Genomic DNA, 16,109 nt, shown 5'->3' with positions numbered 1-16,109 from the left:
CAGCATCCGCAGTGTTGGGCTTGACATGCTCTACAAAATGCCAAAAAAAAAAAAAAAAAAAAAAAAAAAAAAAAAAAAAGAGGTCTCTAGCATTTACGGTTCCTGAATATACCAAAGAGGAGACCATTGCGGTAATCTTATCTTGATTCCTATTTGCCTTGAACCATATCAACTCAGTCTTACTATCGTTTAAAGCCAACATGTTAACTTTCATCCATTCTCGAATCTCTTCAAGACAAGTCTCGATAGAAGTTATTGTTGCAGACTGGCTGTTCTCGCATGTAATATAGACTTTGTTTGTTATCTGCAAAAATGACAGTGTTCAGACCATGTTTTAGTATAATATCTTCTACAGGTAACATGTATAATGCGAATATGATCAGACCTAACACAGCCCCTTGTGGAACACCATATTTCAAGTTAACCGGCTGAGATAAAACTGGCTCTATTGAAGCCCTTTGTGTTCCGTTTTTCAGGTCTGGTATTCCAACTAAGTGCAAGTCCATTCACTCCAAAGCAATGGGGCAACCTGTGAAGAAGAATATCATGATCTATAGTGTCAAAAGCTGCTGAAAGGTCTCAGTACTGTGGCCTTCTCTATAGGCAGACTGATATTTCCCAAAGAGTTTATTTTCAGCCAGCTAACTGCTTAGTTGCGAACATGCCATTTTTTCAAGAAACTTGCCTAAAAAGGGTAGATTTGACATTGGTCTATAGTTTTCAGGACATTTTTACACAGACCTTGCTTTTTCAGTAATGGTCTAACAATTTCAGTTTTGCAGTTTGATGGAAAAATGCCTGTTGAGAAAGACGGATTTAGTAATCTCAAAAGAACTGGAGATAATACACTAATACACTCTTTCACTATATATGGCATGGGATCCAGAGCACAAAACTTGGAATTCATAGCCTTTCTCATTGAGGTAATGTCCTTCTCTGAGACCGGTAGAAAATCTGTTGAATGTCAAATAAAGTTTTTGGCTAACAAAGTATCATAATGAGCATAAATATAAAAGGCGATATGCTTTTAATAAGACTAAATATGCAACTTTAGTGTATTCACTAGTCCTGTTGTGCTCTTGTGACAGGATAAACGTTCAAAGAAGCTCTTGATAAAGTATACCTGGCGACTTCTGGTCGTTTTTCTATTTTTCCTCTGGCTACTCGACTACTAGCCAATAATCGCCAGCACAGCGGCAGTATAGTTGTGGGTCGCCTACCATAGAATGCCTGATCCAATCCATCCAATCCAGAGCACCAGAAATAGAACAAGCAAGCTCGTTTAAGACTGAGGGACATGAATGAACTAGAAGAGATGCAAATTTGTTTTTTTTCCACATCATCTACACATACCACTAAAATGTGAAATTTTTATTTCTTGGGTAAATGAAATACGAGATTTCCAATGATATTGTTAAGGAAATGGTGGAAAACACACCAGCTCTGCAGGGGCCTAGCAATTTCATGGATAAAATCTTTTTAAAAAAATCTATTGAGAGCTGTAGAAGTTGACTATCACTAGTAACCTTTCCTAAATGCATTATACAGGGTCAGAGAATGAGGACCAACTATGTTGACTGATTTATAACGACTTTAAATTCTACACATTTTGTAGATGATAATAATTGTTGCATTTTTGTCGTTTTTATTCTTCAATAACTACAAAAAAGTGCTAACCAGAGATGCTTGAGGAAGTCCTAACACACCAGAAAGTGAAAAAATAAGTCTGAAGAAAAAAAAACAAATAGCGTTGCAAATGCCAAACTTTCTGGTCTTCTGTTAATTTTTTGCGATCTGTTTCGCTTTCACTTCCCATGTATACAGCTCACACTCCATAAGAATACTGAAAGGCATCTTTTGCTTGTGACTGCATCATACAGATGTCTGCATATCACGTGACACCACATAAGCTCCACCCATCCCACAGCAACTAAGGCGGAGTCAACAGTATTTATTGTAAAAAGCAATGGAAAATATCAATGCCAAAATCTTGTATTTTCGCAGGGGATTTTGTTTTTAATCAGCGAAATTGTAACTACAATATTGAACAATTATGTATATATTTATATAGATATATTTTACTTTTGATGATAATAAAATCTTACAGCATCCTGAACCAATATATATCCATCGCCGTTTACTCTCCTCTTTGATCTTCTATCTGCGTTGTCCCTGGAGCTTCAGCCACAGTGACTCTTTGTTTTCTTTTCATGCAGAGTGTAACTGAAGAGCCCAACAATTTGTTGGCTATAGTCCAGATTTGTTTCAACTTTTATGTAATACCAGACTTATGTTGATCAAAACAGAATTTCAATACATTGAATATTCAGTATCTATCTATCTATCTATATGCATATGTCTGCAAGTAAACACATAAAAAGAATGTGAAAAGTCTGACAGTAAGATTTTTTTTCTGACATAGTACATGTACTACAATCATGGGAGGCCCATTCCCAATGAAACTATGGTTTTACCGGGTATGTTCACTGTACTATACATGTACATCGGTCCAAATCCACAGGGAATCTCGTGTATTGTGCTCTCACTGTATTGGGGTTAAATTATTGCATATCGGGTAGTGGTGTGGTCAATCTCTTGAGGGGTGTCGGCTGGACATCATTGGTCAGCATCCCCCATGTACAAGTAACAGGGATAAGTGGCCTGATTGATATGGTGAGGGATGTAAGATGGATCTTATTGGCCACTTCTTGTAGAATTGACATTTGTTTGACTAGTACCGTAAATGTTCTTAAATTTAGTACCGAAACATTCTATTGTGATATTGTATTGTACTTATGCTTTAGTACCAAAATGTTCTTTTAATTGCTTTATCTTTATTACCATTTTTAGCCTTAAGTTTTACATAGTATTCTAAATATTGTCACAACTGCATTACCTTAATTGGTCTTTAGTTCTGGATGAATTGTGTTATTGCCTTTGTAATTGATTTTTTTATCTTATTAAAGTTTAACACTACTACATCTCAACAAGATGTGTTGTTTTGTATTGGTATGTTGTCAGAACTCCTTGCAACACACTCATATGATCTCCAGCTTTTCTGTATTCTACTCAACACCAGAGGTGTGTTAACACGTTAATCTGATTGCAAGTCCCCGAGGAGTTTTATCTTTCTAAGTAGAACAATAGTTTCATTGGGAATGGGCACACAGTACCCAGTATATTAAAGACTCTTAGGTCATGCAGTTACCCACACATACAGTTTATGCAGTCACATTATTAAATCTAATTAAATGTCACTTAACAACCTCCACATTCCTTCTGAGGAAGTACTTAGTTCAGCTGGCTTCATAAGCACAAATCAAGGCAATGAAATTCAGAATTTGATCATACTTCTACTACTAGGAAATTAGCCATAACTAGATACAAATACACGTAGTTGAGGGTTCCTGCCAACGTTATATAAATTATAAAAGATTATTAAAATGCAGCATAAAGATGATTCAATATCAATTTCCAACTGCCATGTTTAGAATGTGATAATGCACGAGTGACTAGATTGTCCTTTGTTGCATGTTCATGTCCACTTACAATTAAATACTTTTTGGTCTTGAGGAAAGTTTCAAGATACTGGTAGGAGGGGTAAGTGGCTTTTTGAGTCTTTGAGCAATGCAGCTTAAATGTAGTTTGGTAAGCTTTTAAGTGAGTCAGCTAAAATGATATTTTCACTTCAGATTTTTTGTGAAAGGCCCCTTGCCCTCATTCTGATCTGCTTCTATTTGCTCCCTAGTGATGCTGGGGAATACACTCTCACATGCTCGTCCCATGAACAATCTGCAAGCTAAATAAAAAAATCTCATAAACAAATAAACAACATCATCTATCAAAAGCTACTAGTATATTACATGTAGCACAACAAAAATTAATTTTTACTATCTTTCACCAAATGCCGAGTATAAGATCAGAGTATGTACTACACATATTCAACTACCTTTGAAGATTTCACACATAAGAAGGGACAAGTTAATCTGCATTCAGAACAGCGGACTTACTAGTCCAAGGGTCAAATATGGCTGACCCACAGGGAATCTATTCAGTGTTTATTAGTGGATTAGACGGCAAGCTTTTTAGTCGGTCGCCATATTTGTTCTGTGGACTAGTTAGTCCCCTGTTCTGAATGTAGCCTAAGAGATTGGCAGATCTAATATGGCCCCCCAACATTAAAGCGGAGACTTTAATCTGTTTAATGGCAAGGAGGTGGGGAGATCATCAGCGGATTAGTTGGCTCTTTTATGTCGGGTCGGCCATATTTAGTATGCAGATCAGTAAGTCCACGGATCATCTGTCCTGCATGCACTGTAAATGTTGAGATGCATATCCCTATCTGTGTTATGTAGTATGTATTAGAAGCTACAAAGATTAAGTCAAGCATGGACTCGGACCCACACAGGCCCCTAGCCAGGGTGAGTTCTGGGGGTTCAGACAGAACTGCCCTTTTGGTTTGGAAGACTGCTCTATATCTAAATTTCATCTTGGATTTATGCCATTGCTCAAGTTGGGTCAGCTTACTTGGAGGGTTTTCGTTGTTCTACTTAAAAGCTAACTGAGGAATTCTGCAAGTAAAAATAAATGCTTAGTGAGTAACAATGACTAAGAGAATCTCTGGAGCCGATTCCAAGCAGTGTGAATGGAAGAACTATGAATGGTAATTGCACACAGACCCTACCTGGTTTTGTGCTTGTAACTAGAGGATCAGAGAGGCGATAGCTCCTCTGGGTATTGTTCTACCAGCTGAAGTTAGCACATTTGTGAGGACAAAAAAAAAAAAAAAAAGAAAAAAAAAAAGAGGGAAACCACCTCCAATATTGTGCTTGACAATGCAGTAAACAAGAGTTCTCAATTTTTGTTGAAAAATATACAATTTATAACAAAATCATGGGGAAAAATATAAGGTCATATCCAAATTTGAGAAGTGCGGGTCATGGCATAAAGTAGGCTAAAAGTCCATTTCAAGGTCACAGTATGATTGCCAGTGTTTGACTTTTTGTTCAAGTTCATTGGTAAATATGTGTGAATCTCTGTCAGTTTTGGAGATATATAAGGGACGGAAAAGTTATATAAAGTTCACTTCATGGTGAAAAGTAGGTCAAAGGTCAATTTCAAGGTCACAGTAAGATTGCCAGTATAAGACTTCCTATTCAAGTTCAATAGCAACTATAGGTGTATCACTGCTAATTTTGGAGTTATTGTACATTTTATTTTCACCACTGAATATTGTGACACTGTACTCTTTGGTAAAGGGTAACTTGTAAACTGTATTGAAAACAAACACCATCCCCAGTGTTGTGCTTGCCAGGCTCTGTAAACTGCAAAAAACAAGAGGTCTCTAGCATTTACGGTTGCAGAATTAGAGATTTTCCAGTTTTGGCATCTAATGGCTGCTTCTCCCGTGAAAATGCAGTGATATACCCCAAACTCACGAGGTTGAAAGATGACCCTAAGTGTAACACCTTTCCATAATATTATGGGTTAGGTCAGTGTAGTTACTGAAAATCTGCACAAATAAAATTTTTTTGCTAAAAATTCCCATTTTTACGAAAATTTTGGCCTGTTTGCCCATAAATTAAAGAGCAGAAGTCAAACCAGAGGGTATATTTGAAATCTCGGTCAGCTATGTATAGAATTTTTCCCATAATTCCTTTGATTTGGGAGATATTTAGCATTTTCAAATTAAAATTTTGCAAATTTTGGACAAGGGTACATTGCAACAAGCGCCAAACCTAGACTTATGCACTGACAAAGCCCAAAAAATTTATGTGGAATGAGTTGAGATAATATGTGACCTAAATCCAAGAAATGGATACGTCGGATGAGATGGGTCTGGACTAAAACCACATGTACTGCCAACGCCTACTCTGGTGGTACAATAACTACTCTCAAGCAGTGAAACTGAGAAAGCAAAATGTGATGGTGTTTTTTTTTTTTTTTTTTTTTGGGGGGGGGGGGGAATTGCCAAGTATACACATACTGTACTGACTACTCTATTATATACCAGAAGAAATTGCAATATTCTTGTTAGATGACAGTGAAACTTTGTGTGCATAGACACAAGATGGACAAACATGTAGGCAGGAAACAGCCCAAAATAATATTGTAAATCACTGGTAAAATTTAATTCTAGCCCTTATTTTGGAAACATTTCATTGTTAAAGGTGCTGGCCTGTAGTCATAATGCTACAGTTGAATTACAATGCGACATCGATCAAAACAATTGGACTCTTGAATGGAAGTTTTTTTTTGTAAATATTGAGCTTTAAAAATGTGTTCTTTTCTCATATAAGGTCTGGAAGTAAAAGAGCTATGTTGTCACATGGTTGGGTGACGGGGTCGATGTCATCTCACAGGGGAGGGAGCTGGCATGTAAAGCCATCAAACTGACCCATCATAATATCTACGTGTAAGATGAGTTTCTAACCTCCCAATAACAGCCTATACCCATTTACCTTTCTTACCTGAGGTATAAACCCTTGCCAAGCCATGTGAAGCCATTTTATGTACAGACACATTGTCTTCAAACAGGTCAAGTTCGAAAATGAGCCTGACCGAATTCATCTTTTAAAGTTATGCTGTTTTTTTTTCCTTTTGTGAAATGTACATCTTTCAAACTGTGGCATTTGTGGCATTTTTAGTTACATATGTATTGTATTGCATTATTAGCATCTGTGTCTGTACATAATAAAAAAAAACAGCACACATATTCAGTTTGAGGATAGGAAAACATTACAGTACCTGTCCCTGAATATGTAAGTTGAAGTCCAAACCACATACAAACTCTGTACACTGAGATATAACCTGTATGGCCTCATGTGGTGCACTGATGTCCCAGATTCTGAAAAATTAATTCAAATGTTTATTAATGAACTTATGTTCTAAACCACGGGATGGGTAAACAAGGCAGCAAAACTGTCAAATGTACAGACAAAAAAAAAAAAAAAAAAAAAAAAAAAAAAAAAAAAAAAAATGCAGAAAACAGGTCATTTTGTCAATTTTGATGCAATAATAATTAATACTTATAACAGTACAGCTTCAGGACCATAAGAGTTCAAATTCACATTATAATGAAAATCCCAATATTTGAAAAATGATGACAGTGCACAAAATAATACTACAAAATGCTTAGACATAAACACCAATACTACTGCTTTTGTGAAATACAGAAAATATGCAGAGCTTCAGGCGGATGGGAGTTAACATGCCAGTGTTTAAAAAAAAAAAAAAAAAAAAGAAAAAGAAAACATACCAAAAAATATTCTAATAAAGCTGCTATTCAATCTTTTAATTTAGCTGTATTAACATGATATGAATGACCCCATTGAGTTTGAGGATAATTAGGCACTGTTATTTATCAACAGAATTAATGTTGGCATGTCACACATTAATTTTTTTTCTTGTTCATTTATTTGCAATATTAAACAACATATAACTGCATAATTATCACTGATTCTTAATTATGTGACACTGTTAATTTAGACTTTTACAAACTGTATCTGGCAGACAGCTAAACCTATGGGAGTTTACAGGAAAATTTCAACACGTGTTTTATGTAATCTCATTAATGGCCACTTGGAAATTAATTGGGCAAGTGACTTCATAGCCCTGAACTTAGCTAGTGATTTCCCAAGGGACAATTACTAAAACAAAGTCATCAATTTACTGTCATTTTTATATGATCAACTAAAAAAAAGGTTGAGAGGTTGAGATAGAAAAAATATCAAAAGAACAGTTTTAAATGTCCAATTTGATCCATTCTGAGATTCTGAACATAGTGAATGATTGAATCTGACAAACTGCAATGATATGAATTAATTTCCATTCTTGACCATCATTTTTATATAATCAACTAACAATATTGTTAAGGTGCAGAAAATATCAAAAATTTTTTTACGTATCGAATTAGTTCAATAAGGAGACTGTTAACAGGCTTAAAGGGATAATAACTCTTCGTATGAGGTCTATATTTCACAATAAAAACATTGTGAATAACTCATAGAAATATTACATATTCTGTTTTACGACAAAAAAAAAGGAGTTGTAGCTATTATTCTGATATCTGAGCTTGTCTTCAGACCACCTGACCTCCATTGATGGCTAAACTCTGTAATATTCTCTTAAGAGATTTTAACAAAAAACCAAAGTTTTTAGAAAAAAACCAGGGACTAACTTTGAATGTAGAAATGGATTCATTAACCATTGGTAAGTATGGGAAAATTGTTGTTTCCTCCAGGAAAATTCATTTTTTGGCCAAAACAAAGAGTTATTATCCCTTTAAGAATCAAATATGAGAAAAAAACTACTTATATACAAAAAAGGCATAACTTCATCAAAACTAAACCAATCAAGCTGACTTTCAAACTCAACTTCTATTTTAGTAAGATTGATCATTCCTGTGAAATTCAAAACAATAGGCCTATCAGTTTTCCTTGAAATGTGTTACCAGTATTGCATATATGCTGAAAAAAACCCCCAAAAAACAGCATAACTTTCAAAAATGATCATGCTGATTTTCGAACTTGACCTTCATTTTTTGAATATTCTTCAGTTCTGTAGGTTTTAAGCCAAAAGGTAAACAGTTTTCCACTTAGTGTGTTATCAGTGAAAGTGCACGGCGACGACAGCGACAGCAATGACAGACGCAGGTGACAGCTATATGTACTGACACATCAGTGTCTGTACATAAAAAATTACATTCATATATCTATCATGTTCTCATTAATCTATATCAGCAGGTGCATATACACTAGTACACACACAAAAACATGTGCACATACACTTTATTTTAATAAATGCACTATACCCAAAAACAAAATATTTGATGAATACAGTCCAACTTTTAAAATGAGAAAATATGTTTATGTGATTTTCAGTATTTACAGTGATAAATTTCTCTGGTGAAAGAGAAAATAACTTCTAATTAATCATTTGTTCCAGGGGTCTTGTTCAAATTGCAGCTAAAAGATATGGAGCTTTATGGTCAAAACTGAATACACCTTTCTTTCCCTATATGCTGGAACATATAACGGTATATGTGCAGGGATTATTTATAATTGATTAAGTAGGCTGGAGAAGACTGACAGAAGCATTAAAGGATGGAATTTGCACTTTAGGGCTACATAATGTCACACACTTTCCCCTAGAAATTTCCTTCTTCTCATATCCATATCATCCTACAAAAAATGTGTTATCCCTACTGCATTTGTATGTATAGTATGACAGTCTACATTGCTACAAGGGTACCAATAGATTAAATTTTACTATTATGTGACGACTAGGCAACCTTCACTAGTAGTACTGTAACAGTGACTTTTCTAACACAATTATTGAAATACATGTATTCTGATGTGACAGATAGCTCACCTGGAAAAAATTCCTTAGAAGATGACTAGTAAAGCAATATTTAATAGATGCCACAGGTAAGATACTAGAAAAACATCTGGTAACAAGATATAATGAAGTTATTATTAAACTTTAGTATAACTGCACCCCTAGAGAGAAGTTAAGTTTTTGCCTTCTGTTTTTATTTAATTGAGACATGAAAGTTTATGTGTGGAAAAGAAACAAGTGTAGGCCTATTGTTAAGGGGCTGGACAGGGGGTCACCTGTGGAAATTCACAGAGTAATTTGTTAACTTGCGAGCATGCGTGAGAACACACCAAAATTCAAACAGTCATGCTAGAATATGAAAACCTTGAGCTGCTCTGAGAAAACCTCAGAAAAAAAACTATCAGTACTCAATATTGTTGACAGGTAGACTCAATATTTGGATAATTTCAGACCACATTACAAAATCTTGAATTTGTTACCTAGTGAGTGGCCACAGAAAAATATGTCACATGTACTAGCAGTACCTCCGTATATGTATCAGAAAGAAATGATATTACCTAACTGTGAAATCATATGATGCAGAAGCAATGATGTTTCCTTGAAAAGGTGAACACTGAAACAAAAACAAAAAAGGTTTGTAACATGTTAATTGATTTAATTCTAAACATACAGTGGGAGCAACATCTAACCCCCCCCCCTCTGCCCTGATGCTGTAACTGTCCTTGTTTGTTGAGGCCAGGTGATATTGGAATGCTCAGGAGGTTTTGTGGTAAAGGGTAAGTCAAGAGCAAATGAGTAGGTTCCTTTGGACAATGACGGGTACTATTTGAACTCAGGGAATTGTGTAATGGCAGAAAACCATCTTCATCCATTTTACCCCCCCCCCCCCCAAAGTATCCATAAAGTCCTTTTTCCATTTAATTAATGAGTGGGAACAAAATTCTGCTTGTAGCCAAGGTGGCCATACTTTGGATACACGAGTCAATTTCAAAAGAAACCTTGTTTTGTCAATAGGAAACTATCATAACAAAATTCATGAAAGCAATCCAAGCTTAGCCAATTTTCATAAAATGAGAGGAAACGGAAATGAAGATGGTGGTCATGGTGACCATAAAGGGATACCTGTTGAAAAACATCATGCAATCTTCTTTTCTTGATGACTATTAAATATATGAACATCACAAAAAGTACTACTCAATAGTGGCTCAACATCCACATTCATTTCTAAGAAACTGGTATAGGACCTTACTTTGAGAAGCACGGGACAAGTGCAATGTCAATAAAGCACTATTGACGACGTGAAGGGATCCACTCATCCCTAGTTTCTTTCGATATGTTGCCTCATGATGACAATTCTGTTGCATATCTGATTTCCAATGCAATAGTTGTGCCTAACATAAGTGTCCGAGCAAACAGATTCCTTGAGATAGCACATTACCTTCATCTGGCTGGTCTTTTAGCAATTATTCATGCAAAACGCAGATTTGGTCATAGGCATGGATAATGCTCACCTGATAATGGAGGTGCAGCATGAAGAAACTGGCAAATCAAACATATGCGCGGCGTGCTGTGTTTTGGAGTGGAGTCTTAATGGTCCCTATTACCTTGTGTCAGATACCGCTGACGTTTTAGCAAATTTTGCGTTTATTGAAGAAAAGGTTAAAAATCTATTTTTCATTCTCACAGGATGACCGTAAGGTTCTCTCATTGTGGAAAACAAAGTTTCTAAAGAAAACGAACATTACGTCCTCCCTAATATCTGTGTCATTCAGCAGGTAACATAACGCAGAAGTAACAATACTAACAATGGAAAACGGCATCTCTCTGTCTCAATTGATGGAAATTCCAACAAAAAATCTTTTTAAAGTTGACATTAAAGATGAGCAGCTGGAGAGTTTCGTAAAGCTGTTGGCTAGTTCTGAATTGTCTCAGAATTTGGCAGTCAGAATACCAAACAAAATGCAAGCAATTACTAATTGGGCCGTAAATCTGTTTAGTGAACGGCAGTCCCCCATGAAACATCCCCACTGGCCCATCCCATGTTTAAAGGATCAGCCGCTCGAAGCTGGGTATCATTCTGATGAAGAATCTGAAAGTTGCGCGACCATGGAGGAGAAGACCCAACACCTGATTCCTTCAGAAATTGTTAAAGTTGTTTTGGTCAAAAATTCAAAGAAAATCACTCTATGGGTGAAGGAAATGTAAACTATGAAAGCTTACTTATGTTGCAGTTACCAATTAATTATTATTTCTGCAAGTAAGAAATGAAACTTGAAATTTTCATTTCTACTAATTTCTTTTCATCTTCTTTTCTGCGTGATTACTGAAGAAAGTATGCTATGAAACTTGAAAAGGTTTAATTCTACTGATATGTGTCCATCTTTTCCCTGCATAATTACTGAAACTTGTAAGTTGTTTAGTGCCAAAAGTCCAGCGACCATCCTATTACCTCGTTAGTTCTGTGCACTGGTGCACGGAACGCATTTGTGGATGATGTGACTTTACACGACCACAACGCAGCCTATTGCCTTTAGACAGGAGAGTGCTTTAAAATAAGGTAATGGCCCAGAAACCCAATAAAGCTGGTGATAGGACTAAGTCTAGGTCCTCACCACCAGCACAAAACCAAACAATTCACATACAACAGCTTCAGCCTCTTAAAGACCACATTCAGAAGTGACAAATTCCAGTGCAGAATAACTACAATTAATTACTGATGCACGAGCTGTCGGAACTAAAAAATGAAATAAAAGAAACTATCAAAAAAGAAGATTTGGAAGTAACTGTAACAAGGGTGGTTGAGAGACGTCTTAATAACATGGCATCTGAAATAGATGAAAAATTCCAACAAAAATTGGATTCCTTAAAGATAGAATCAGAGACCCGCACTGCAAAATTGCAATATCAGGTGAACAGCCTCGAGATGGAAATGAACAGCTCAAAGAAGTCATGAGAAAAAAAGACCAAGAAATTAAAAAATTGAATGAAACGTTAAAACAAAATGTAAAGAAACCATGCACACTAGCAACCATAATGAGCAGTATTCAAGGAAAATGAATATAAGCGTGTTAAACATGGCAGAAAAAGAGGGGGAAAATCTGAGAGAGATTTTCAATGACATTTCAAAAAAAGGAGGCAAAATGAATATTGAGCCTAATGACATCCAGGAAATACACCACATTCTTGGTAAACAAGGATCAATAAGACCAATGATCATTAAACTTAAAAATACAAAAGTCAAGAGAGCAATCATGAGGAAAAAGAAGGAACTAAAAAATTTAACTTTCCTGAACAAATTAAAACAACATAAACATGTCGAAAGTGCATGGTTCTTTCACTGCAATGTATATTTTCTGTTAAAAATTGGATACAGACACAGAATAAATAAAGTAGATATAGGTGATAACGTGGATGAGAAATTAATTAAAAACAAAAGAAAAAGTCCAATTAAGTGGGGAAAAAAGGAACACTTTTCTATATTTAAATTTGTCAATGAGTCCTGTTGCTGAAAATAAAAAATATTTTCAACAATCTGTGACAAGGGTTTTTTTAAAACAAAAATTATTTTCTTTAAATGGCATATGTACTAACAGATATTTTTATAATTTTGGCAACAATACCTGCTGTATGCTATTAGGACAGTGTGAAACACAATATCATGTAATGGCGCTGATAATATTTTATTGGGATGTGATTCTGATCTCACCTTGAGTCTTCTAATGGCATAGTTGTGCCCCCTGAGATCAAATACTGGTGATCTAGGCTTTCTGAGATCCCAGCCTCGTATACCACAGTCTACAGAACCAGTGATAAGGAGGTACTAAAAGAATAAAGTCAGACTTTTTATAAAGGAGCCTGATATCACTACCATATATATATATATATATATATATATATATATATATATATATATATATATATATATATATATATATATATACTGGTACATGTTAATGAAAGTGGTCTGCTAAGAAAAATCAATTTGTTGATAAGTTATTATTAATAAGCAGAAGAAATAAAACACAACAAGGCCGCAAAGTTGCCAAATGGCCAGAAATATAAATGACAAAATTGATAAAAGCAATGTTTCAACAAGGCAGCAAATGTACAGACGAAAAGCAGAAAATAAAGATGCAGAATATAGGTCACTGTCAATTTTGATGCAATAATGAATAATTCTTATAACAGCACAGTCAATTAACACTAAATTTTAATCGTGCGCAACAGGTAAAATGGTCAATAAGATTACAGTTTCAGGACCATGAAAGTTCAAATTCACATAATGAAAATCCCAATATGTGAAAAATTATGACAGTGCACAAATAACGTTACATAATGGAAATACAGGAAATGTACAGAGCTTTAGGTGGATGGGAGTTAAGTCACAGTTGAAAATGCCAGTGTTTGAAAAATAAAAAAAGTTAAAAAGAAAAAAAAATATTCCAATAAAGTTGCTATAATTCAAGCTTTTAATCCAGGTTTATTAACATGATATGAATAACCCCACTGAGTTTGAGGATAATAAAGCACTGTTATTCATCTATAGCATTAATGTTGGCATTACACAAAATAGTTTTTTCTTCTGTAAACTTATTTGCAATATTAAACAACTTTACCTGCATAATTTTCACTGATTCCTTAATTTAGACTTTCACAAACTGTATCTGGCAGAGAACTAAACTAATGGAAGTTTATAGGGAAATCTCAACATGTGTGTATTTTGTAATCTCATTTAATGGCCACATGAAACTTAAATAGGCAAATGACTTAATAGCTCTGAACTTAGCTAATGATTACCTAAGGGACAATTACAGACTGACCACCCGCTGTTGCCCATGGCATATACTACTGAGTAGACTTATTCACTGCTTAGCTGATGTAAGACTTATGACCTGTTACCTAACACATAATCCACTTCTAACTCTAACTTTGCTCCACCCACTAATGGCAACGACCCTTACCAACAGAGGCATGGCTTAGTTGGCATCCTGACTGGCATGCATGCCGGTTGAAAAAACTTATCAAAATACATTTTTCCATGCAAACTCGAAAAATGTTATTACATCTAATTTTGATACCTGTTTGATAAATATAAACTCACTAAAAACTCAAAAACATGATTTTAAGGCCACTTTACCCCATTACATCTGTGAAATATATAGAGAAAATGTTGATTAAAAAATTCAGTAGGAACAGCAAAAGTTTGGTAGGACCAGTAGGTTTTTTGTCCAGTTTAGCCCCAGAGTTTTTGCCATGTCTGACTGAACCAATTGTTATCTTGCACCTTGGGGCACACACATAGTAATCAGGCAAAGGTATGCCGACTGTTAGATTATTATGAGCCCAAAAATACCCTGATGGCCAACTTTTAAGCTGTATGAAATTCACGAAAATCAAGATCATGCAAAGTTGATTACTGGTAGAAATTCAAGGTCCATACAAACTCCAGACAGCCTATTTTAAGTTCGAAATTAAGGAGTTGTTCAAAATTCATGGTACATTACCACAGCCGTAATCCAATACACTCACCTGATCATACTTGCACCAGTCGCATGATAAAACCTCTGATTTAAGTGCAGGTATCACAAGTTGTGCCATGTACGACTTCCGTGTGTCCCATACACGTATTGTGCAGTCCCCTAGATAAACAATTATTGAAGTAATGTTTAAATTATGTTTCACAACTGAAAAGCAAACTTAAGGCTTGTACATAATAGCAAAGTCTATTTGTCAGTTTCAAGCCTGAAAAACAATATGGGTGCAGCTAATACACAAGTGTGCAATATTTATTAATAGAGTACATCTAAACATATAATCTTTTACCTATGCTGCATGTTACCTCAGACATGCTGAAAACTTTTCAGAATGGCCGGACATTTGGACCGGCAATAATGAAAAATTTGCCGAACCAAATGGGTTTTCGTCGGACCTAAAATCACCCTATTTGTTTGAGACAGATACTACCGGTACGATTAGGGTAGCTTCCTTTGTTTGTAAATGTGATAGATTTGCAATGAAAGAGAAAAAACGCTTTGGGTTTTATATAATTTTATTAGTGAAGTATGTCGAATGATGACTGTAAATTCAAAATTGCTGCTCTTAAAACTCTTGTCTGTCCTTTGGACCAACCAAGTCCAATTTTTTACCAGTCCAGACAAATTTTCCCGGTCATGACGGATCGGACCAACAGTTTCAGCATGTCTGTTACCTTCCTTATGATTATGCAAGACCATTACAGATTTATAGGTTAATGGTTCTAAAAATCAAGAAATACCTGACACAGATGCAAAACAACCTGGAATATGTGGTGACCAAATTGCACTGTACACCCGCTGTTCATGACCACAAAATGTGGCAAGAGAGTATCTTTGACCTTGGAAGATGTCCCACTGGCAATTAAAAATAAAATATTACGAGGCGTTGTAAATGTTTCTTTTTCTTTTTAAATTTATTTTGATTATTTTTGTTTATTTTTTGCTAATTTACCATTATTATTATGTTGTCATCAATTATTGTCACAGAAAGTGATGCCACAGATGTTACAAAGAGACTAAAAATGTGGCAAAATAATGAGATAAAGTAAGTGACACTTTCTTAAATGTATTTCAAGATGACCACAACAGCAAATGAAAATTTCACCAAAAAATGCAAAAAAAGAATCCGGTGTGAATCTAAAGGAAAAATAGGTGTAATGGTTTTCCACTTGAGGTTTTATCTGAATTGTATATGGTGCTATAAATGCTGAAAAAAAAAAAGCAGTACAACTTCAA

At 35.2% G+C, this 16,109-nt stretch overlaps 1 protein-coding gene across 3 annotated transcripts in view; it reads right to left on the bottom strand.

Moving 5' to 3' along the window:
- Positions 1–1,990: 1,990 nt before the first annotated feature.
- Positions 1,991–16,109, bottom strand: part of LOC106167376 (peroxisomal targeting signal 2 receptor) — a 32,827-nt gene continuing 18,708 nt past the window's right edge. Inside the window, exons 5-10 of one of the 3 annotated variants that reach the window (XM_087005275.1) lie at positions 15,614–15,728; positions 14,869–14,978; positions 13,046–13,159; positions 9,897–9,952; positions 6,748–6,847; positions 1,991–3,799 (exon numbers count right to left, since the gene is read on the bottom strand). In XM_087005275.1, coding sequence (XP_086861401.1) covers positions 3,734–3,799; positions 6,748–6,847; positions 9,897–9,952; positions 13,046–13,159; positions 14,869–14,978; positions 15,614–15,728 — 561 coding nt within the window. In that variant the 3' untranslated portion in view covers positions 1,991–3,733. The remainder of the gene's footprint in view (positions 3,800–6,747; positions 6,848–9,896; positions 9,953–13,045; positions 13,160–14,868; positions 14,979–15,613; positions 15,729–16,109) is intronic. The other 2 variants (XM_087005269.1, XR_015332960.1) reach the window with 2 other exon arrangements.

Source organism: Lingula anatina, chromosome 1 (genome assembly GCF_051362555.1).
Source record: "Lingula anatina isolate TDL-2025a chromosome 1, LinAna3.0, whole genome shotgun sequence".
Taxonomy (NCBI): Eukaryota; Metazoa; Brachiopoda; class Lingulata; order Lingulida; family Lingulidae; genus Lingula; species Lingula anatina.
The sequence above is the reverse complement of the archived record's forward strand: the minus strand, read 5'-3'. Positions and strand labels throughout refer to the sequence as shown.